Source organism: Otolemur garnettii, unplaced genomic scaffold (assembly GCF_000181295.1).
Source record: "Otolemur garnettii isolate 467f Iridium unplaced genomic scaffold, OtoGar3 scaffold00064, whole genome shotgun sequence".
Lineage (NCBI taxonomy): Eukaryota > Metazoa > Chordata > Mammalia > Primates > Galagidae > Otolemur > Otolemur garnettii.
This window is the reverse complement of record NW_003852459.1, coordinates 308,753-331,243: the sequence shown is the minus strand read 5'-3', so window position 1 is coordinate 331,243 and position 22,491 is coordinate 308,753. Positions and strand designations below refer to the sequence as shown.

The following is a 22,491-nucleotide window of genomic DNA, read 5'->3' as shown; positions in this document are numbered from 1 at the left end:
CTTCCATGACTTTGTTTGAGTATGGAGATTCCCATTGCTGTTAAGTTCAACTTTTATTCCATGGTGGTCAGAGAAGATACAAGGAATAATTTCTATACTTTTAAATTTCCTGAGGTTAGACTTGTGTCCTAGGATATAATCTATTTTGGAGGATGACCTGTGGGCTGATGAGAAGAATGTATATTCAGTTTTATTAGGGTGAAATGTTCTGTAGAGGTCTGTAAAGTCCATTCGTTCTAGGGTCAGGTTTAAGTCTAATATTTCTTTATTTAGTTTCTTCTTAGAGGATCTATCCAAAACTGTCAAAGAGGTTTTAAAATCTCCAAATATTATAGTGCAGGAAGATACCAAGTTGTTCATATCCTTTAGGGTCTGCTTTATGAATTGAGAAGCATTCTGGTAGGGTACATAAATGTTGATTATTGAAATCTCTTCATGTTGGGAGTTTCCCTTGACAAATATGTGGTGACCTTCCTTATCTTTCTTTATCTTTGTTGGTTTAAAGACTATTGTATCCACTACTAAAATTGCAACCCCTGCTTTTTTCTGGTTTCCATTTGCCTATATTATAAAAGTCCATCCCTTCACCCTGAGTCTATTTTTATCCTTTAAGGTAAGGTGAGATTTTTGTATATATCGGATATCTGGTCTGAGTTTATGTATCCAGTCAGCCAGCCTGTGCCTTTTTAGAGGAGAATTTAAACCATTCATATTAATTGAGAGAATTGATAAGCCTGGTTATGTTTTGGATGTCATGATTTTTGGATGTCCAGTGGACAATTTTAATCCTTTCACCACTGTGGAACTTGGGTTTTGTTAAAAAACTTTCTGGGTGAGTTTATTTTGGAGGTAGAGTATTGCGCTGGTCATTATGGAGGATGGATCTGAGAATATCCAGGAAAGCTGATTTAGTAATAGCAAATTTCTTCAACATGTCTATGTTATTAAAGTATTTGATTTCTCCATCACAAATGAAACTCAGTTTAGCTGGATAGAGGATCCTGGGCTGGAAGTTGTTTTGTTTTCAGAGATTGAAGATTGATGACCATCTTCTTCTGGCTTGAAACATTTTGGCTGAGAGATCTGCAGTTATTCTGATATTGCTCCTTTTGTAGGTGATGCTTTTCTTATGTCTGGCTGCTTGAAGAATTTTCTCCTTCATCTTAACTTTGGCAAAGTTAATCACAATGTCTCTAGGAGATGCTTTATTTGGATTGATTCTTGCTGGGGTTCTGAAACTGTCAGCTATCTGAGGTTCTGTATCTCTTGCAATGTTTGGGAAATTCTCCTCCAAAATCTCTTGGAGTAGAGCATCTATACTTTAGTATGATCTTCTTGTCCTTCAGGAATTCCTATAAGATGAATATTTGATCTTTTAGAGTGATCCCACAACTCTCTCAGGGAATGATCAGTTTTTGCTCTCCATTTGTCTGCCTCTTTGAGTATTTGGGAATGTTCAAAAATGTTGTCCTCAGTTTCAGAGATTCTTTCTTTTGCCTGGTCAACTCTATTAGTGAGGGATTCTACTGTATTTTGGAGCTCCTCAACTAGCTTTTTGATTTCCTTGAGTTCTGCTATCTCTTTTCTCATTATGTTCATATCTTTGTTGACTTGGGCTTTGAATTCATTAATTTCTTGAGACAACTTTAGAACTACTCTTTGGAATTCAGTTTCCATCTCTTCTTCTATTCTACTTATTTGCAATTCATATTCTGAATTCAGTTTCTGACATTGCTGCCATTTGTCTATGCATGGCATCTTCAGTTGTATCTTCTTTGTCATTTCTTGGGGGGCTTTGATCTACTCTGGTTATTCATATTGCTACAGTTCTTCTATTGTGTCTGCACCATGTTTATTTTCCACTGTTTGGTTATTAGAACTGGTAGGGTGAGATTGAATTGGCATTCCCAGGTAGTAGCGATAGCCTCTTACCAAAGCTCTAGAGTTTATAATTGTGGCTTATCTCCTACAACCTTACAAAGGCCCCTTTCAGAGTTTTGGCTAGAGAACCTGAGGACCTTCTTGGTGAGATAGTGCAGGCTAGCTCTGTTTTGATATCAACCAACCTCTACCCTATCCTAATAAACCACACTATTATATTTAAATCTCAACTATGAAGAGATACAAACAGCTGCAGTGCCTAGCCCCCACCCTACACTTCTTTTCCACTTTAGAACTTCAAAAGACAACCTCAGAATGTCCCAGAGTGGACAGCCCCAGACACAGGTTCCAACCAAATTGTCTCTGGCAGTACAAACTCTGCCCAATAGAGAGGGATTCAAGGACAATTCAAAGCAAAGGGATTCAAAGCACAATTGGAGCCAAGGATCCACAGTCCTACCTGCCAGACTCAGTCCACACTATTGTATGCCTCTCTGCACACAGGCCCAGCTGGAGCCAGGGGCAACACCCTTGCCCACCAGTCTCAGTCCACACACCGCTAGCCTCTGGTGTAGGGTCTGGAGTAGTGCTTGCCAGACAAGTTGGAGTCAGTGGACCACACACCCTCCTTTGCCAGTCTCAGTCTACTGCCAGGCAAGCCTCTATTTGTAGGCTCTGTTGGAGTCAGGGCACCAGGCCTGCCCTCTGGTCTCAGTTCATACACAGCTAGCCTCTGCTTGCCAGACCAGTTGGAGTCAGGGGACCATGCCCTGTCTGTCAGTCTCAATCTACTGCCTGGCAAGCCTTTGTTTGCAGGCTCTGTTGGAGTCAGGGCACCACACTCTGCCTGCAGGTCTCAGTCCTTACCTGGTAAGCTTCTGCTCACCAGCCCCACTAGAGGAAGTGGAGCATGCCCTGGCCCTCAGGGCTCAGTTCACACCAAGTAAGCCACTGCTCGAGGGTTCTATTGGAATCAGGAGAACATGCCCTTATTCTAAGGTCACAGTCCACACCTATCAAGCCTCTGAACGCAGGCCCAGCAGGGGCCAGCCCTTTCTGCCAAACTCACTCCACATGGGACAACCATTCTCCTGCTGTGGGTGCCATCAGAGCTGGGAGTTCTGCACCCTGTCCCACTAAACACAGCCCAAACCGAGGGTCAACACTACCACTGGCCAGGCAAAGTCATAACCAGGGGACTGGTCCTCCTCCCACTGAGTGTCCCTTTCTTCCCACACCCTCTTTCTTCCCCGTTAGTCACAGATTTCATCCTGATAGTTGGCGGTCCATGCTTGTCCAGGTCTCTCAGGACAAGACCAAACACTCTATGCTCTGCAGTGGGCAGAACTCCAGACCACCATGCAAGGGGGAAAGGGTGGACTAGGAGTTTGGACTTGTGGGGAAAAATATCTGTTCAATTTTATGCCTGGCGGGGTGGTGTCTAGGTTCATAAGTGGGACCTCCCTGGAGAAAGAGACCTAGAGTTTAGCAGCTCTCTCCAGTGAGGTAAAATTTGTTCCCTTATAAGTACACAAGATAATTTTAGTTTACAAAAATATCCGAAAAATAGTTTCAATTCTAAGAGTATTGATGATATTATTGTACCTTATGTGACAAAGAATCACTTATGAAACCTGAAAGATGGATTTTTTTTTCTAATCAGAGTTTGACTTTGTTGCCCTCGGTAGAGTGCTGTGCCATCACAGCTCACAGCAATCTCCAGCTTTTGGGCTTAGATGATTCTCTTGCCTCACCTCCTCAGTAGCTGAGACTATAGGTGCCTGCCACAACATCTGACTATTTTTTTGTTCCATTTTGGCCAGGGCCAGGTTTGAACCTGCCACCCTTAGTATATGGAGCAGCACCCTACTCACTGAGCCAAAGGCTCTGCCCAAGATGGATTTCATATAAGGCTATTAATATATTTAATTAAAATTATGAGAATATGATTAACAAAATAATTTTTTCCCAAAAAAGAAATATTCTCAGAAACATGTTTCAGCATGCTGAAGATGAATCTTAAATATTTGTGGGTGTTTAAATTGTTTCCTTCAACAATTTACCGTATCAAGATCTGTCTGTCATGTGAAGCAAATTCCTGTCTCTCATATAAACACATAAACCACACAAACGTAGCTATCCATATATGTATATGTATGTGTGCATATGTGTATCCTCTGTCCTAAATGTTATTAACTTTCTAAAAAAAATGTTTTCAGCCAGGTGCAGTGGCTCCTGCCTATAATCCTAGCATATTTGGAAGGCCAAGGTGGGAGGATTACTTGAGGCCAGGACCTGTGGACCAGCATGACTACCATAGTGAGATCCTGTCTTTACAAAAAAATAGAAAAATTATCTGGGTATAATGGCCAGGGTCTATAGTCCTAGCTACTCAGGAAGCTGAGGTAGAAGTATTAATTTACCCCCGGAGTTTGAAAATGCAGTGAGCTATGATCATATCACTACCCTCATGCTCATGCAACAAAATGAGACCCTGTCTCAAAAAAAAAACAAAACAAAAAACAAAAAACAAGTGTTCTTCTCATCACAATTTATTAGTGTGTACTTATTTCATATATTTACATACTATCAGTAGTAGATTTGTTTGGTCTGATGACTAGATTTATTTGGTCTGACCCTGTTTTAAAATGCCCAATCTGTAGTTCTACACCAAGATCATGGCTTGTCAGTCTTTATACTTTACACGTTTGGGGCTAGATAATTCTTAGTTGTGAAGTGCTTTACTGTAAACTGTAGAATGTTTATATAGTGATATATTAGATCACTGGCCTCTACTCATTAATGTGCCAACAGTACTCTGAGTCATGACAACCAAAAATGTCTCCAATTATTTCCAAATATCCTTGGAAGACAAAATCACTACCTTAACCACTGATTGAGAGTCACAATTCTAGATTTTAAAAAAATGTGGTTATAAAATCATTAAATCATTGTAGAGACAGAAACATCCCTGATACAAGTGCTCTTTTGAAGCATATAGCAAATTAAATGAACAGTAGATAAATTAAGATACCAGAAAGACACGTGACTTCATTAGAATGACTAAAAGTCAATATCATTTTAAGATATTGTTCTCCTATGAATGTAATACCATCTTACATATTTATTTTCACCTTCTTACAGAGAACTGTGTAAAGAAAAATGTAGTATTTATTGCTTTAAAAAATCTATGTACAGATACCTGTGGAAGATCAAATATTATTTTAAATACATTTTATATTCTACTTTATAAAAAATACAGTATAAAATTAATCCATAAAATCTGACATAATTTGAGGGAAGTGGTTGCTGCATAACTAGTAGTGCTGGAATCTGGTGAAAGCAAATCAGTGAAAATTTCTTTTATTTGCACATATTTTGTGTTATGAATGTGTATTTTATGTAAGGAATTCACTCAAGTTCAATAATGTCAAATGTTAAAATTATCACTTAAAGTTGTTTGTCACAGGGTAAATAGGATTTGGGATTACTATTTAATTGCCGAATACTTCAGAAAACTTCTTACTTTAAAAATATTAAATACCTTTCTAAAAGAAAATTACTAATACAGATACATTATTACATTAGTAATTAGTTTAATGCCAATAAAGTTCATTAATAAGGTAAATATCAGTTATGAACTATATAGGAAGGAGAAAAATCTTCCTCTAATCTAACAAATTGGATCCTGGCATTCTTCTCCTTTGAGCATGGTTTTATTAGGTAAATAAATGTCATACATATTTTATATGGCATCAGTATTTAAATACATTTTATTTGAATTTACTGGAGAAAACACTTTAGTTGGAAAGTGTTTATTTTTTGCTAGTAAGAAATGGACTGTAATTAAGCATAACTTGCATGAAACACTAAATTATCTTTAATGATACTGTTGTCTTCGCAGAGCATGCATCAATCTTGTGTGATTAAATAATTAACATTTGGTTTTCCTATTAAGTACTGTAGTTATGCATTATTTAATCTTTTCACCTGTATCTATAATGTGCTTTAGAAGATTAATTGACTTTCCAAATTTTTAGATCTTGCCATTCTAGAATACAGATACCCACATACATTCGTGAGCATGCACAAATGACTTAAGTGTCCTTAAGTCTAACACAGTAGTAGATGCCATAGAAATTTTAGGGGGGAAAGGTGTATGTATATAGGTCATAGTTCCTGTTGTACTAACATTTACCTAACTCGGTGATAAACTACAGTCCTTAGGCTACATTTAGCCCTCTGTTTAATAAAGTCTTATTTGAACACAGCAACACCTGTTCATTCAACTATAGCTTTATGGCCGTCTTTGTGCTACAGTAGTAGAATTAAGTAGTTAGTGTGGAGAGCATAAGGCCTGCAAAAGTCAAATTATCTACCACTTGACTTTTCACAGAGAAAGCATGCCAAGCACTGGTTTAGCTAGAGAGACTAGTGGATAGTATTATTAAAACATATAAGAAAATGTAGCAAATTAGAAAATATGACAGCAGACAGTGAATTGTCTAATTGACTTCTAAAGTCAGTGTAATGTTTAGTGATGGAAGAAATCATTCGCTGGCTTCAGTATAAAATGTTCTGTGGAGGAAAGTGAAGTGGATCATAAAGAAAGATTAATGTAAAAGTAGCAGTGATGGAGATCTAAGTGAAGCAAAGTACACAGCATGGAGGTGGAAAAGGACAAACTGTAGATATTCAGAAAACAATGGAATACTAATTCTAGCATGTACGTGTGTATTCTACAGAAGAAAAGTGGTAGATAAGACTGGAAAATAGGTTGGTATCTTAGAAAAAGAGGTTAGTACGTTGGGGGTAGTACCATGGAGTAACAGTTACATAGCCATTAGCAAATGTTCAGACGTGAGGAAATAAAACTTTATGTTGGAAGAGGAGAAGTAAAAAAGGGAAAAAATACATATTGTGGATAATTTGTGAACTACTTGACAAATGATTAAATATGACAGTGAAAGAGAAGTGAAAAAAAGCTTTGAAGTTTAAATTCTGTGTATAAAAGATAGATGACTATGTTAACAAAAATAAATAGAGGGTGGGTCAGAATGAAGAATTGGAAGGTGAATGATAGTAGCAGGTAGACCCGGTTAGATGGTGCTGAGCAGCCTTGGGGGAAAAGGTAGGTGATAAAACAGAAACTTTGTAATGTGAAAACTGTTATCCAAAGCAGACCTATGACCAACTTTGTTTTTTAGAAAGATAACTTTTGCAATGGGGAGAGGTTAGATATTAAGAGATCAGTTGTGTTAGTGTAACATCCATGAAGGAGACAGAGAAAACCTAAATTGAGCCATTGACAATGAATTAGAGAGAATATTGTTCAGGGTTATAAGGCAGAACCTTAAATTCTTTGTGAATGAACTTTCTCTTCTCTGCATAATATTGTACTCAAAAGATGAGGACTACTACAGCTATCTTTAAGATTTTGTGTTTGGCCAATTTGATTTTAGATAATATGAACCATCAGTGAACTCAATCTGCACAACTATTTTGCATTTCATCAGTTAAGACTACATATAGCATTATATTGACTAGTCAGCTTTTCTGACCTCTTAATACAAATATGGAATAGCCTTGGTCTTGTAAGAGTTATGGCCTTTATATTGATTGATATTAGGTTTTGCAATAGCATCTCCTATAAAATAATTAATTGCTATCTAATCATAAAAGAAAGTAAACAATAATATATTTATTATATTTTTATATATTTAATATACTTAAGAAGAATAATAATAAATTTTAAGGCTTTGTGGTACATATGGTCTTTACTGAAACTTTCTATTTGACTATTATAGTATGACAGAAACCATAGATAATATGTACACTAATACTTAGGGCAGCTTGTGGGTTGCGACCCACAGGAACTGTATTTAAGGGCCGTGGCATTAGGAACCACTGGCTTAGGGCCATGTTTCAATAGAACTTTGTTTACAAAAACAGTGGATAAGTTTTATCTCTAGAGTCATCATCTGCTAACCCCTGCATTATGCTAAAATATGAGTATTTTGGCCACCAACTCGGGAATGGATTAACAAACTGTGGTATATGTATACCATGGAATACTATTTAGCCATTAAAAAGATGGAGACTTTACATCTTCTGTTTTAACCTGGATGAAGGTGGAACACATTCTTCTTAGTAAAGCATCACAAGAATAGAGAAGCAAGAATCCAGTGTACTCAATTCTAATATGAAGGCAGTAGAGACACCTCATAAGGGTGGGACACAGTTATAAGAGGGACTTTACCTAACAGCTGTAGTGTAACCTAGTTCTTTGTACCCTCAATGAATCCCAAACAATAAAAAAAAAAAATTAGTATTATAAAACAAACTCCTTAATTGGGTAATTAGAATAGCTAACTGTGCTTGGTTTAAAAAAAAAAAAAAAAAAAACTTCTGAAAGATTTACCAATATTATTTCAAAGGGGAAGAGATGAAAAGTAAGAATGCTTTGTGAATTTTCTATGCTGTGATGCACCAAATATTAAGAATTATACATTTTGGTATTAGTATTAATGCAGATGTTGGGCTACAAAGTCATGTAATTTTTGACTTTAGTATATATGTAGAAATTTAATATCTTTGCTTTAAAATGTATTTTATCACAATTATAGGGTATTGAGAAGTGCTATTACGTTCTGACCTGAAAAATAATGATGTTCAAAGTGAAATCCAAGTATCTAACGTTAGACTGTCATGGATTATGCTTTTAACTTTTCTGAGAAATAGCATTTTGTATGTCACTGCTTTTGAACAAATTTCTCCTCCATCTTCCTTCTCTCTTTTACTTATCTTTCCTTTTTCTGTTGTTTTTTCCTTCTTGCACATTCTCTTCTTTTTTTCCCAAGTGTGCAAAATCTTTCTTTTTCTACCTAGCACTCTGTGAGCCTGCTTCAAGGTATCTGAGAGTTCTCTAGGACTTCTTCACTTCTCCTCCTCTCCTGCCACACCTTTCTGACTTCATAACTGTCACACCTACTCTCTTGTTTCTCCTTAGGAACTCTAATTCCTGTGTAGATTAATTTGAAAGATAAGAAAGAACAAACTATGTCATGCTTACTCTGTATGACACAAAGAATTGCACCCCCCAACTTCTAGAACTATAGCTGTCCATTCATTTCTAACATTTGTTGTTCGTAATTCATTTTCATAAGAGAATGAGTTTTTTCCTGAGTCTTTTGTTTTCTTTTATGTATTTATCCTTTTTGACAAATGCAAAGATGTGCATGTGCATTTTATTATCTTAACGTGAGGCATGCTAAAGATTGCCAAAAGACACACTGAGTATTTATCCAATTCAGTTAATTGATCATATGCTCTACGATCTTAATGTAGCTTTTCATCTTTACATAGATTTTCATTCTACATGCTTCAAAACCCTACAGGACTGATCATAACTCCTGGAGGGGAAGAGAAATACTTTTCCATTGTCCTACGCTCACAGCCTGAGGTCTTCAAACAAAAGACAGCTTAAAAAGAGAAGCACACAAATTTATTTAATAACAAGTGTTACATGACACAGAAGCCTTAATGAAAAAATAAAGACCAAAGGAAATAGTTAAAACCTACATATTTTTACACCAGGTTTGAAGAAGAATGGGCAATTGTGGAAAAATATATGGGACAAGGGAGTTAAGATCTAATGATAATAAATTTGGGGAAACTTAGCGAGGCCTCTTGTTCAGATTCTTTCCTGTGTCTCTGTGTCTTCAGAGATAAAGGTGTTTCTTTGCTCTGGGTTTAGAGAGATCATCTCAACCCGAGAGTCATGATCTGCTTCCGAGGAAGGTTAGAAAATCCTTTTCAGGTTTTATGACCTGCCTCAGGAAAGAAGGATTGGGGGTAAGGTTAGAGAGACTACCTGCATCTGCCATTTTTCATTATATTAAGGTGACATATATTGGGGGGTAGCATGTCTGAACCCTTGCCTCTCTGAGCTATAGGTCTACCTATTAGGAAGATGCCACACATTAGTTAAAAACTAAGATTTTGCTAATGGGGTTAGAAGGTTTAATTATTTTCTGCCTTCAATTTACTAGCCCAGTTCTAAAGACTTTATTCTACTATACAGGCTTTATGCAAAAATAAGGTTAAAGATAATAGTGATCATTTGAAATTAAAATTCTATATAAAAGGCATGATGACAGGACAAGAAACACAAAAGAATGAGGCAATGGCATTAAACGGAAAAATATAATATTCTGCCCTAAAAGTGAATATATCATAATCACAGTGGAGTTTAGTATGTACCTACATGTGGAGCAAACTTCAGCCATAAAATTAGGTAATACAGAAAAAAATAGCAATAAAGAAATAGATAATTTAATAATAAAGGCAGACAGATATTTCTCCACATAGGCTTCTGATTGGAAAAAGAGTAAATGGTCTGAAGGAAGAGATCAATGTAGCAGCGCGTTCCTAGGGAAATCTTTAAGTGTGCTACGCTGGGGCAAGAAGGGAGTCTACACTGTAGGTTAGGAAAATCCACTGGACCCATGTCCATTGGGACACCCCAAGTATGAATTCAGTAATTATTCCTGATTGCTTCTCAGACTAAATCCTTTAGAAATATCTTTGTTTCTAAGGAAATAAGATGCATGCTATCCATCTTAGAGGGAATTGAGGGAGTATCTTAGTTATCTTTGAAGAAAAAGAAATGTTTTTATTAATGTAATTGCTGTGTATGATTATCTGTTATTGTCATATTAATCGCACTCCTAATGAGTGCTGTGTAGGAAACTTTACTTTGACTCATTAAGCGAATAACCCCTGTCAACCTCAGAGCTTCTCTACACATTCTTTCTTCTTCACTATTAATATTTCACTGTGTAATTACAGCTCCCAATCCTTGTGCGGCTAATGACGGCAAAGGCCCCTGCTCTCACATGTGTCTGATCAATCATAACAGGAGCGCTGCTTGTGCGTGCCCCCACTTGATGAAGCTTTCCTCAGACAAGAAGACCTGCTATGGTAAATTTCTTACAATTCTTACCTAAATCAGAACTGAATTCTCTTGAATTGTATTAGCATTCAGATTTTACTCAAAGCGAAGCAGAAGAGGGTTTTGACATCTTTAAAATTATTTTAGGTGGTGCTGTTTCTAGCCCCTATTGATGATTCCTCTGTATTGGGGGAGACTGACAAATTGTTCAAATATATGATACGTTGCACTTTACTATTTATTACCTTATTCATTTTTTCTTACTACTTTCTTATTTGGTGTGTTAGCAGAATTTATCTCTGCAAAACAGGAAGATTTGTAAGTGAAAGTGCATTATCAAAAAATGATGATGTAGGGAACCTGCATAACAGAGAGGTACTTAAACAGCTTTAATCTCCTCCTGCTCTTCTAAAGTCACTTTAGGATCATTTTGTAGGGGATTATCAACTTGAAATTCTTGAAGGGGGGAAAATGAAGTAAAATACATAAGTTGGAAAGATTTGTTAAAAAAAATTTAAGCAGTACGTTTGAACTAAAAATGATGGAAGTTATGAATGAAAATCTGTTTCTAGAATAATAATTATTTTTTGCAAAGCAATTACTTAATTTTAAGGGCAGGAAACTAAATGTTTTCACCCAAATTTAACTCCGGAATTTAGGTACACAAAGCTTTAATTTCACACATATCTTAACAATAGTAACTCCAAAGAGAACAGTAAGAGAATATCTGTTACTTCTATCTGTATTTTATCTGATATTTCACAAATGTAGTACAAGAAAGGTGCCTATGGAAGTAAAAATTATCCAGTGCCTCTCAATGTTAGTTACTACACATTTACAATTAAAGCATGCTGTAATTATTTAAAGCCTAATTTTAATATGGGGACATGACCAAGATTTTTTAAAGCAATGTTTAATTTCATCTTTTTCGATGACTGTATAAGGAAAAGATTCCTTCAACAAGCATTTGAAGCAATGCAATATTATTATAATTATATGCAAAGAACAAATGTGGCTTTGACATTTGTCGAGTTCATGTATCACTTATCAAGTTCAGGCTATGTATTATAGCAACTTGATTTGTAATTCTAAGATAAAATTGACTATTGAGAATTTCTTGGCATTTCTAGCTAAATAAAAACGATAATTTGATTCTAACTTAATTTATTTTTGTTTACTTAAATATCTTAATTTAGCATAAATAAATCATTTCTGTATTAATGTTTCCATTAAATCTTGATTCTGATTTTCTGGGGCTACAGTGTATTAAATCATCAACAAGTAACATTTTAGAAGTTTTAAACTATGTCAAGTTTGTCAACTTTATAAAAGGAAAACACTCAATTTCTGTTTCTTCTTTAGAAATGAAAAAATTTCTTCTTTATGCAAGGCGATCAGAAATACGAGGAGTGGATATTGACAATCCATATTTTAACTTTATCACGGCATTTACCGTCCCTGATATTGACGACGTTACTGTGATAGACTTTGACGCCTCTGAGGAACGTTTGTACTGGACGGATATTAAAACACAAACCATTAAACGGGCTTTTATTAATGGAACTGGCTTAGAAACTGTTATTTCAAGAGGTAAAAGATTTGCATATGCTACAACCTAGAAAGTGTTTGTTATTCAATTTGTCTCTTTTATATTCTTTCTCTGTTATTCAACTCTCTATGCTGTTAACTGAAAGTAGAAATTGATTAGAAATTTAATAATATGCTACATCCTTACCATTGTAGAATGATAAAATTACATTGTGCATAGCTGACTAGTAGCTAGAAATTTACATTCATGAGTTCAGAAAACTTCAGAATAGATCTTAAAATTTGCAAATTTCTAAATAAACAGATTTAAAGTTATATTTGCAGAAAGAAATGAGACATTGGAAGGGACTGTATTCCTACTCTGGCTTAAGCTTGACAACTTTCCTTCGCACATATTTTTATACAACCAGAGTGTACAAATAAGACAGAACAACTGTTCCTATCCATTTTCTGACCTAGCAGGTTGAATCACAAGTTCTCAGGAAATGCTGTTGAATTAGTCATTAAAAAAAAGTAACTTTTCCCAAAATAGAGACGCCCATATCAATGCATTACTTGAATGCTAAAATATGGTAGAATCTCCATAGCTGACCATCTCCCTATATTGACCTTAAGTTGACCTAATTTTCATAGACCAAACATGCACCACATGTATGCAATGGAAGTTCCTTATGTTGACCACCTCAGTATGTCAACCAATTTGTTATTTTTCTTTGTTTGGTCAACTTACTATATTTACAGTATTTACTTCTACATTTTACTGTATTTACATACAACTTCTGCTGTGTTCAATAGTAAATTATCCTAATATTTGCTTAAATTTTGGCTTACTGTGATTTTGGGGTCAGTTATTATTTTATTGAATGAGTCTTCATTGAGCACCTACTGTTTGCCATGACTGCAAAATCAAAGACACAATTTCTCTTCAACTTTATGCTCCTTTAACTTGATAGAAGGATTTGAGGTAGAGGAAAGTGTAATCAGTAATCCATACCAAACCTTTTCTTAAAGTACTGTGTTTAAGTACTGAAAATTTTAAATCAAACCATATTTTCACAATGTTTACTCTCTATTAAAAGCAGCACAAAGTGTAGTTTTTACATTCACTGTCTTTTTTTAAATGAGTTTTTCATGTATAGTATTAGAAGGCTAGCTTGAGTACCACTAGTGGTAGATCTGAGAATACATGACCACTGAAGTACTCTTGTATTTAGGCTAGCTTTTTAACAATCTCAGATTAGTAAGTACTGTTAAAGCAGTTTATTGAATGAATTGGCTGTAAGCTTATTCAAATATTGATTTCACATGTGTCAAATGAGAAGAGATTTTTTTAAAAAGCTTATGCAAACATTTCTTCTTTGTGTGGGATATTTTACATGAGCCAGTGTGTGTGAGGAGGTGGTTGTATAATCTTCATTAGACTGGATTACAAACAAAAATAATGCCTGATTAAATGTTGTAACTCTTGAAAGACGAGGTTGGGGGTATTAAGTGGCTCCCAAGATTGACAATCAGTTAGGTGGTCTCCCTTCATGAACTTTATCAAAGTCTATACTTTCCCATGAATATTTAATACTTTTCAAAAAGCTCTGTGAACAGCATAGAGTAAAAGATATTTATCTTTAAAAAATGGGGAGATAATTTTCTTTCTCTAATTTGAACTGGTATGTATATTAGTAATTTGGTAAATTTATCTTTGAGAAAATCACAAAGATTTATTTCTATTTAGCAGACTTTAACTCTGTTATAACTCTTGAGAGTGGGAAAAACTGAGATGGAGGAACATGAACAGATTATAGAGACATAAAAGAGAGCAAAAATATAAAAGTAATTAAGAATTAATTGGACATGAGAAATGAGGAATAGATCTTGTAAAGGATAATTCCTCCATTTCTGGCTTACCTCACAAGTTGAATGATGTTGCCTTTTCATTCTTTCAGAGTAGAACATTGTTGGGGCCAATGTATTTTTCCACTAATAGAAAAACTTTAGGTGAACTTTTGACACTTTAGGTTCGGAATTCATCAGTGGATCTCAAATTCCACCAGTAATTGCACTTTATTTTATCCTTTCATGATTTAGATATTCTGGAGACCTTTTCTGACGTCTTACTCTGTTGACATCTACTTTTTCTCTCTCCACTGGAATTTTGCTTGAGAGATTTTAATTTCTTGTTTTCCTTAGCCTAAATATAATATGAAACCAGCTCCAGAAATTGGACCCCAAATATATCTATTATTCCATGTGTCTCCTTTCCTTTTCCTCCCAAGCCTACCATTTTCTGAGGAAAACATGGAGGCTCTTCAGTCCAAGCTTTCATGAAGACACCTAGAAATAGTCTCATATCATGAAGCACTAATCTGTTCTTAATTTATATGTTGCCCACATGAACAGGTATAATTCATTATAAAGATAAATACTAAAACAAGGCTACAGGCACATTCACTGTATAATTTAACAACTATACACATGTTATATCTCTCGCAAAGAGCAAAGGTTCCTAAGAAAAAAGCAACTGCCTCAGTGTGTGGCTAAACAAGTTCCTGATAGTGGATTGCACCTTCACTCTCTGGGGCACTTGAGTCACTGCTTTGTCCAAATATCTTTCAGTTATTTTTGTAATGAGATGAGTAATATTGGCTGTCATTAAGTAATGTTACTATTATCTCCTTTAATCTTTGCAAACCTATTGTGAAAACATCTTCATGCTGCAGATGAGAACACTTAAGATCAAAGAAGCTAAAATTCTCAAAGCCAAAGTGAAGAAATGATAAAGACCAATTCACACTCAGGATTTTATCTTCAGAGCTCCTATCATCTTTTATTACCTGTAGTAAGAAGGTTTATCCCAAGTTGCTATTGATTAATTGTATCAACCCTGCAAACCTGCAGCATTGTGGGTTTAAGATAGTTCCACAAGCTCAATTGCCCGTCCTGAGTACTCGTGTGTTGTCCAGAATTATATTTATTATGTAATAGATTAGCTAAAAAACCCTCTAAAGCACAGCTTTCATTTAACATAGTTAGGAAAAAAAAAGACATAAATATACCTTTAAATCCACAGTATAAGCCAGTATCTGGGTGAAGTATACACAGCTCACCAAGAAAGTTTTGAGACAGACTATTTCACTTCCAAAAAATGTTGACATTGTCCTTTCTGATTCACCCGACTAAGTTTCAACTTGCTCTGATTATCCATGTTGCCAAGAGGACTTCATTTGTTTTCATCCACACAGATTTTATGTTTCTTGATTTTTGTGTACCTCAAAACTGTCACGATGACCCATGTATGTGTTATTTCACCTCCTTGTCAATGATTTGATTGTTTATTCTGAAATACAAGCAAAAACTTTCAGAGACATGTTGGCACCTTTGTAAGCTTCCACACTGTCAATTAAATTTCCTTTTTTACTGGAAAACATTATTCATGTGCCTGATAATTTAAGGAAAGGTAAAAACTGTTCATCTTTGAAAAGGTAATGACGTTAGGCAAGTACGATTGCTTGAGCAAAATATCCTTTTAGTATTAGAGTAATTTACTAATTGGATGAACTGTATTGTTAGGTTAGGTAGAAAGCTACAATGAATAAAAGAAAGAATATAAATTAAAAGTATTACTATTTATTCTTTAAAGAATACCCTTATGTGGTAAGAATTAATCATAAAATCACAAGCTTTACTTTGTAACTATAAAGATAGAGCTCATTTTAAACTCAGACCTTTTGATCACTTTACTGCTATATAAAATGCAATTTTTTTTTTTGGAGACAGAGTCTCAATATGTCGCCCTTGGTAGAGAGATGTGGCGTCACAGCTCACGGCAACCTCAAACTCTTGGGTTAAGTGATTCTCTTGCCTCAGCGTCCCAAGTAGCTAGGACTACAAGTGACCACCACAACACCCAGCTATTTTTGTTGTTGTTGTTGCAGTTATCATTGTTGTTTACCTGGCCCAGGGTGGGTTTGAACCTGCCAGCCTTCGTGTATTTGGTTAACACTGTAACCACTGTGCTATGGGGGCTGAGCCTAAAATGCAATTCTTAATCATGTCAATCTAATTGAAACTATTTGGGAGTAGATTTCTATTCATTTTTTAAATCCTATCCATTGACAACAATCATTTTTGTCAATGAATATTAAAGATTCATTCCCTCTATTTTGTAAGAGATGGTACTTTATTGTACCCAGTAGTAAAAATGCTTAGAAAATAAAAACTGCTCTGAAAATTCATCCAGAGAGAATGAAAGAAATGGAAACAGATCAGTAATAACAGTGAAATGTAGATTTTGGAAACAGACTTTGAATTAAAGTACAAAGTTTAGCTGGGAAACATCTGTTGTTTTGTAATTTTTGAATGGAATTTTAAATTTTCATTTTCACCCAGCGGGCCTTTTGGTGGAAGAATATGAACATCTGTAATTTAAAAAAAAACATGAAGCAAGATGGAAAAAAAAAAAAAAGTAGGAACTATTTTTATAAATGCCATCCCATTGAGAACTATGTACCTATAATAAAAATTACTAAATGAGCCATGCTTTCTATGTTTATCCTTTGTCTTTTAGTTATAAAGATAAATATGCCTTTATTTTTCTCCATGGGCTTTAAAAAAATGCATACCATATTCTTGGTTCTATATCCGGAACACTGGAACGTAGGAGTGGCAGTTATTCAAAGATAAATAAGTTCAAGCTTCAAGGAACTTCATATTTGATGGAAAAAAGTGAGATGTGAACAACTAATTAAAATACAAAGCTAAATGAAATAAGCAGTTTAACAAGGATGCAAGCCTTTTCTCAGAAAATGAGAGCAAGAAATACTGCATTTCTATGTGAGATTATCAAAGTGCTCGCTGAGGAGGTGATAGCCAAACCTGGCCTTGGGAGAAAAAATAATAAATCCAGGGTGAGGAATCAGTAGGTGCAAAGGATTTAATACTTCAAACATAAAGAGCAGCAAGTAGTGAGGGGGTAGCTGGACCTTGTAGAAAGGTAAACTAGAAGGTTAATATGAGGACGGATCACAGACAGCCTTATAGCAAGATGTGAGGAGGTGTTTTTGCATGTTTTTCCTCAAGGCCATGAAGAAACACCTGAAAACTTTTAAGGACAGGTGACTCAAATTCTTTGGAGACAAATCAGGTGGAAACTTGAAGATAGATTGGAAAGTGAGGAATCATAGGCAAGGGCACATTTTGAAACACAAATGTTCTAAATCTGAAACAAAAACTAGACTATAACAAAGAGAGGCGTAAAGATGCTCAAGGCCTTGTAGGCACAGAAATAACTGACCCGGATGACAGAGAAGTAAAGATGCCACATTATTGGAAAGGTTTTAGTGACATCAATCCAGTGAAAATAAGAGATTTTCCTTTATCAATACACAGTGAATCTTTTATAAGATGGGAATAAGTTACAGGTTTAGGATACTAAGAGATACGGAGACAGTGAAAAGTTACAATTCAATTTGTCTAGGAAAAACAACTTTATTGATACACATGGGTTAAAACCGATAAAACTCACATAACAATACACACTATATTTCTCAGAGTTGGGAAGGGGTAAAATTAGTGAGGGTGAGCAAGAAGACTCCTAAAGTATCTGTAATGTTCTATTTCTTAAGCTGAATCATAGGTTCATGGATGTTCATTAATGAATATACCATGTGTCATATAGTAATATACACATACATATAACATATTTTTACATGTTCTCATAATTGCTACAAATGGAATATTTAATATTTATAAAATTTTCCTTAATAAAATATTTTAAAAATATTACCAGCTTGCTTTTTAAACTTTGCTCCTAAGACAGACAAATAATTGCCCAGAAACCTACTTCAAATGAGCTTTGACGAACTATAATCATATGTGCTCTAAGAGAAAATATAAAAGAATTGGGGTCCCCTCTTCCTTTAAAGTCACGTCTGGTTGCAGGCAAAACTGCTCCTATCCCCAAGACACTGGTATCAAAAGTTCACTTTGTAGAAAAAAAGAAAAAAAAGCAATAAATCTCACAAGCAGAGAATTAACGAGTCCTTGTTCCTTTTGAATTCATCTACATGCTAACCATTTTATGTGTTTCTTACCCCGTCCCTCTTTCGCCTAAAGCCTTCTTTCTGTGATCATTTTCTTCTAATTTCTATCCCTTAATGGTCCTTTAGTTTTGTGAGAACCTTCCAGTGATTATCCGAGATGTTACCTGCAAATATATTTATTTAACATTTGTTTTGAACAAATAAGTTTAGATTGTTGTAATATAAACATAAAATTAACCAATTTAACCATTTTTAGTGTACAGTTCACTACTGTTAGGTATGTGCACATTTTACTACCAATCTCCAGAACTCTTTTCATCTTATAAAACTGATACTGTTTTTTTTTTTAACTTCTTTTAGATTTAACATGTATAAGTGCAGTTTTGTTACACAGATACTATATTCCCCAGCGGAGAAATCTAGGCTTTTAATGTGGGCATTGCCCAAATACTGAACATTGTACCAAAGGAGTAATTTTCATTCCTCATCACTCCCCCTTCCCTATTTGACTCTCTGATGTCTATTATTACAATCTGTATGACCATGCACACACATAATTTAGTCCCCACTTATAAGTGATGACATTTGATTTTCCATTCCTTAGTTACTTCACTTAGGATAATGGCCTCCCTCTCCATCTATGTTGCTGCAAATGGTATTACTTCATTTTTTTTTAATGGCTGAGTGGTATTCCATGGTGTGTATATATACACGTACATATATACATATATATGTGTATATATATAATATATATATATTTATATATGCACATACCTCATTTTCCTTATCTAATCAGTGGTGGGCACTTAGATTGATTCTATATCTTTGCTATTTGAATTGTGTTGTGTTGAATATATGAGTGCTGCTATATTTTTTACATAATAATCTTTTACTTTGGGTAGATTGCCAGTAGTGGCATTGCTAGATCCAATGGTAACTCTCTTTTTAATTTTGTGAGTAAATTTCATATTGTTTCTACAGTAATTTCACCATTTCACATTCCCCTAAATGGTGCACAGGCCTCCAATTTCTCAACATCCTTGCCAACATTGTTATTTTATGTTTTTTGACAGTAGCAGTCCTAACAGATGTGAGGTGGCATCTCACTGTGGTGTTGATTTTCATTTCCCTAATGACTGGGGATATGGTGCATCTTTTCTTGTGTGCATAGCCCACTTCTATATTTTCTTTGGAGAAATGACTAAGTCTTCACTCACATCTCAATCACTTTAGTTTGTTTGTTTTGGATGGTTTGTAGTTTGAAAAATATTTTTGTTGCATATAAAATTACAAACTGAGAGTTATCTCAACATTCCACAGAGATTATCCCACTATCTTTAGCTTCTCTTTTCTATTGAGGATCCTCAAATTTGTGTATCATTTTTTGTTTGGTGATCTGTCTTTACTTTCTAGGTGCTTATAGAATCTTTTCTTTTTTCTCATTACAATAATTTTATTTTGCTACCCAGTCTATTTTATCTCTTCTGGGGTCTTGTCTTTTGTCAGCCCAGGAATGGAAAAATCTTAATTGTTTTCTATTTCCTCTAACCAAGTCTTTCTACTCCCAACTCTGTAAACTAGAATCAGTCATGCTAGACTATTTATTCTACCTTCTAACTCAATCTTTTTGCTCCTCTACACTGACTTTGGTTAACTTCTTTCTATTTATCTTGTAGCTCAGTAGTTGAAATGTATGGTTTAATACATCCAAAAATTATTTTTTAATATCAAAAGTTATTTTGGTATAACTTCCAAGAGGATTTTTTAAAAAAGTAATTATTACACCATCATTATTATTTCAAAGCATCTGTTATTCCTTTATCTCGTATATAATAATTCATAAATATGAAGACTTTGGAGGTTTAAACCTGTTATTCTTTTTTTTTTCTTTACTCTTTCTCTTATGTCTCATTCATTTGTGTTTGTTTTAAATTTTCTGTTCTAATCTATTACAAGGTTTTAAAATTTTAAACACTTTTAAAATTATTCTGTTTTTTAAGAAGGCAGATTTTTTTCTCCACTGACCTAGGGTTATGCTTATTTAGCTCTTCTACTCTTTGTAAGTTTAAAGATTAAACCCTCTTACCCTGAGTAACTAACAATCCATGAATCTCTAATAAGATTCACAGTAGAAGTTTTCTTTTCCTATGGTTGCACCAGCTTCTGCATTCCCATTTGCCTTCCTTTATAGTTTTGGCTAACAGTGAGTATCTGTTAGCACATTTAGAATTTCCCATCTGTCTTCAGATCTGGACAATGCATTTGAGTGTTAAAATTTATCATGCATCAGGGAATTCTGTAGTAATAAAGAGCTGTTCAGAATGTACTCTTTAATCTGCCTTATTGCAAGAAATGACAGTCTCCAGAACGAAAAAATTGAACTTTCTAAAAAACTTGCTCAGAGGTCTTGATCTGATTTACTTGAAAATAAGAGTTAAGAATCTGAATTTATTATCTTGATATTTTCATCAAGAAGAGAAAAATATCATTAAATATACAGCTATTTTATCCCCTCCCCGTATCTTTATGGGGAATTAACCCCGGCATTCTAGAATGACCAGTTGCAGATATTAGCGACAGACAAAAATGCACATTTTATTTTAGACAGAGAAAAGATAATTAGAAATTCCAACCTGATGGGTAGAACATGGATAGAGCTGGAACATATTCTTCTTAGCAAAGTATCTAAAGAATGGAAGAAAAAGTATCCAATTGTACTCAGCCCTACTATGAAACCAATTTAAAGCTATAACCCAATTATAGTCCATGAAGAAGGGGAAAGGGGAGAAGGAGGGGAGGGGAGGGGGAAGGATGGGTGAAGGGAGGGTAATTGATGGGACCACACCTACAGTGTATCTTACAAGGGTGCATGTGAAATTTACTAGGTGTAGAATATAAATGTCTTACAACAATCACCAAATGACACGAAGGCTATGTTAACCAGTTTGATGAAAATATTTCAAATTGTATATAAAACCAGCACATTGTACCCCATGATTGCATTAATGTACACAGCTTGATTTAATAAAAAAAAGAAAGTGGAACCCCCCTAAAAAGAATTAAAAAAAGAATTAACATTTACATATATGCATCTCAACAGAGACCTTTTTGTTAGCTCATTTCACATATTAAATTTTTAGATTATATATTTTAATGAGTTTATTTATAAATTCATAAAAATTTTATATTAAAGGGAATGTTGTATATATTTGGGGAGAGGGATTATAAAGATAACAAGAAACCTACCCTCAAGAAGCACATGTGAAAGCAGTAATATATCAGCTAAATGTCTATCACATTAGGTAGAAATGGATCAACCAGATACAGAGCTGATGAGTTAGGCAAATGGACAAATTCTTTCCAGCTGCAATACACAGGAGACATAATTAACTTTTTATGATTGAAAGGGTTATATTGCCTATCAGCAGGCCTATCTGCCTGAAGTTCAGGCAAGTGGAAGTCAGGTACAGTATGAAATAGAAATAGTTTCCCTATAATTTGGAAAGGTCAGGACAAGTCTGAAAATTTGAAAACATGCTAATATGACCTAGGTGTAGGTAATTGGTTAAAAATACTGAGAAATGGGTTTGGGAAAGTATTGTAGCTATATTCAGACTATATAGAAAGCCAGGCTAAGGAATTTCGACATCACATTCTGAGTGGCTGAAAACCATCAAATACCTTGGAGCAAGTGAAGGGCATGATTCAAAGCTCTCTAATCAGAACTATAACCCGGCAGCATCTAAATCAATTGTTTAAAAAAGGAAATGACTGGATACTATTGTAAGATTAAAGATAGAAATAGATTTAAGAGAACATAGGCAACAGAATGACAAGGAGTAAATTGGCATTAATAGCTTAAACTTGACTATGCTTTATAATTTAGGAGTGGAATGTATTCTCTACACCATATGATAAAGAGTCCAATACAAAGGCTTTAAGGATTGTGAGCAGCAGAGAAAGCACCCCCTATACATAACCTTTGGAGTTACATGGTTTTAAGGGAAGTAAAAATTTATTTTATTTTTATGCCATTATCAAGCAATCCAAGGTAAAATGCATAAAATATTAAGT

The 22,491-nt window shown here is 34.7% G+C and overlaps 1 protein-coding gene across 1 annotated transcript in view; it reads left to right on the top strand.

Annotated features, from left to right (window-relative positions):
• Positions 1-22,491, top strand: part of LOC100949794 (low-density lipoprotein receptor-related protein 1B-like) — a gene marked incomplete at its 3' end in the record, with an annotated part of 1,553,965 nt that overhangs the window by 1,272,931 nt on the left and 258,543 nt on the right. The window contains exons 28-29 of the mRNA XM_003793025.1: positions 10,732-10,863; positions 12,197-12,424. Of these exons, the coding sequence (XP_003793073.1) occupies positions 10,732-10,863; positions 12,197-12,424 (360 nt within the window). The remainder of the gene's footprint in view (positions 1-10,731; positions 10,864-12,196; positions 12,425-22,491) is intronic.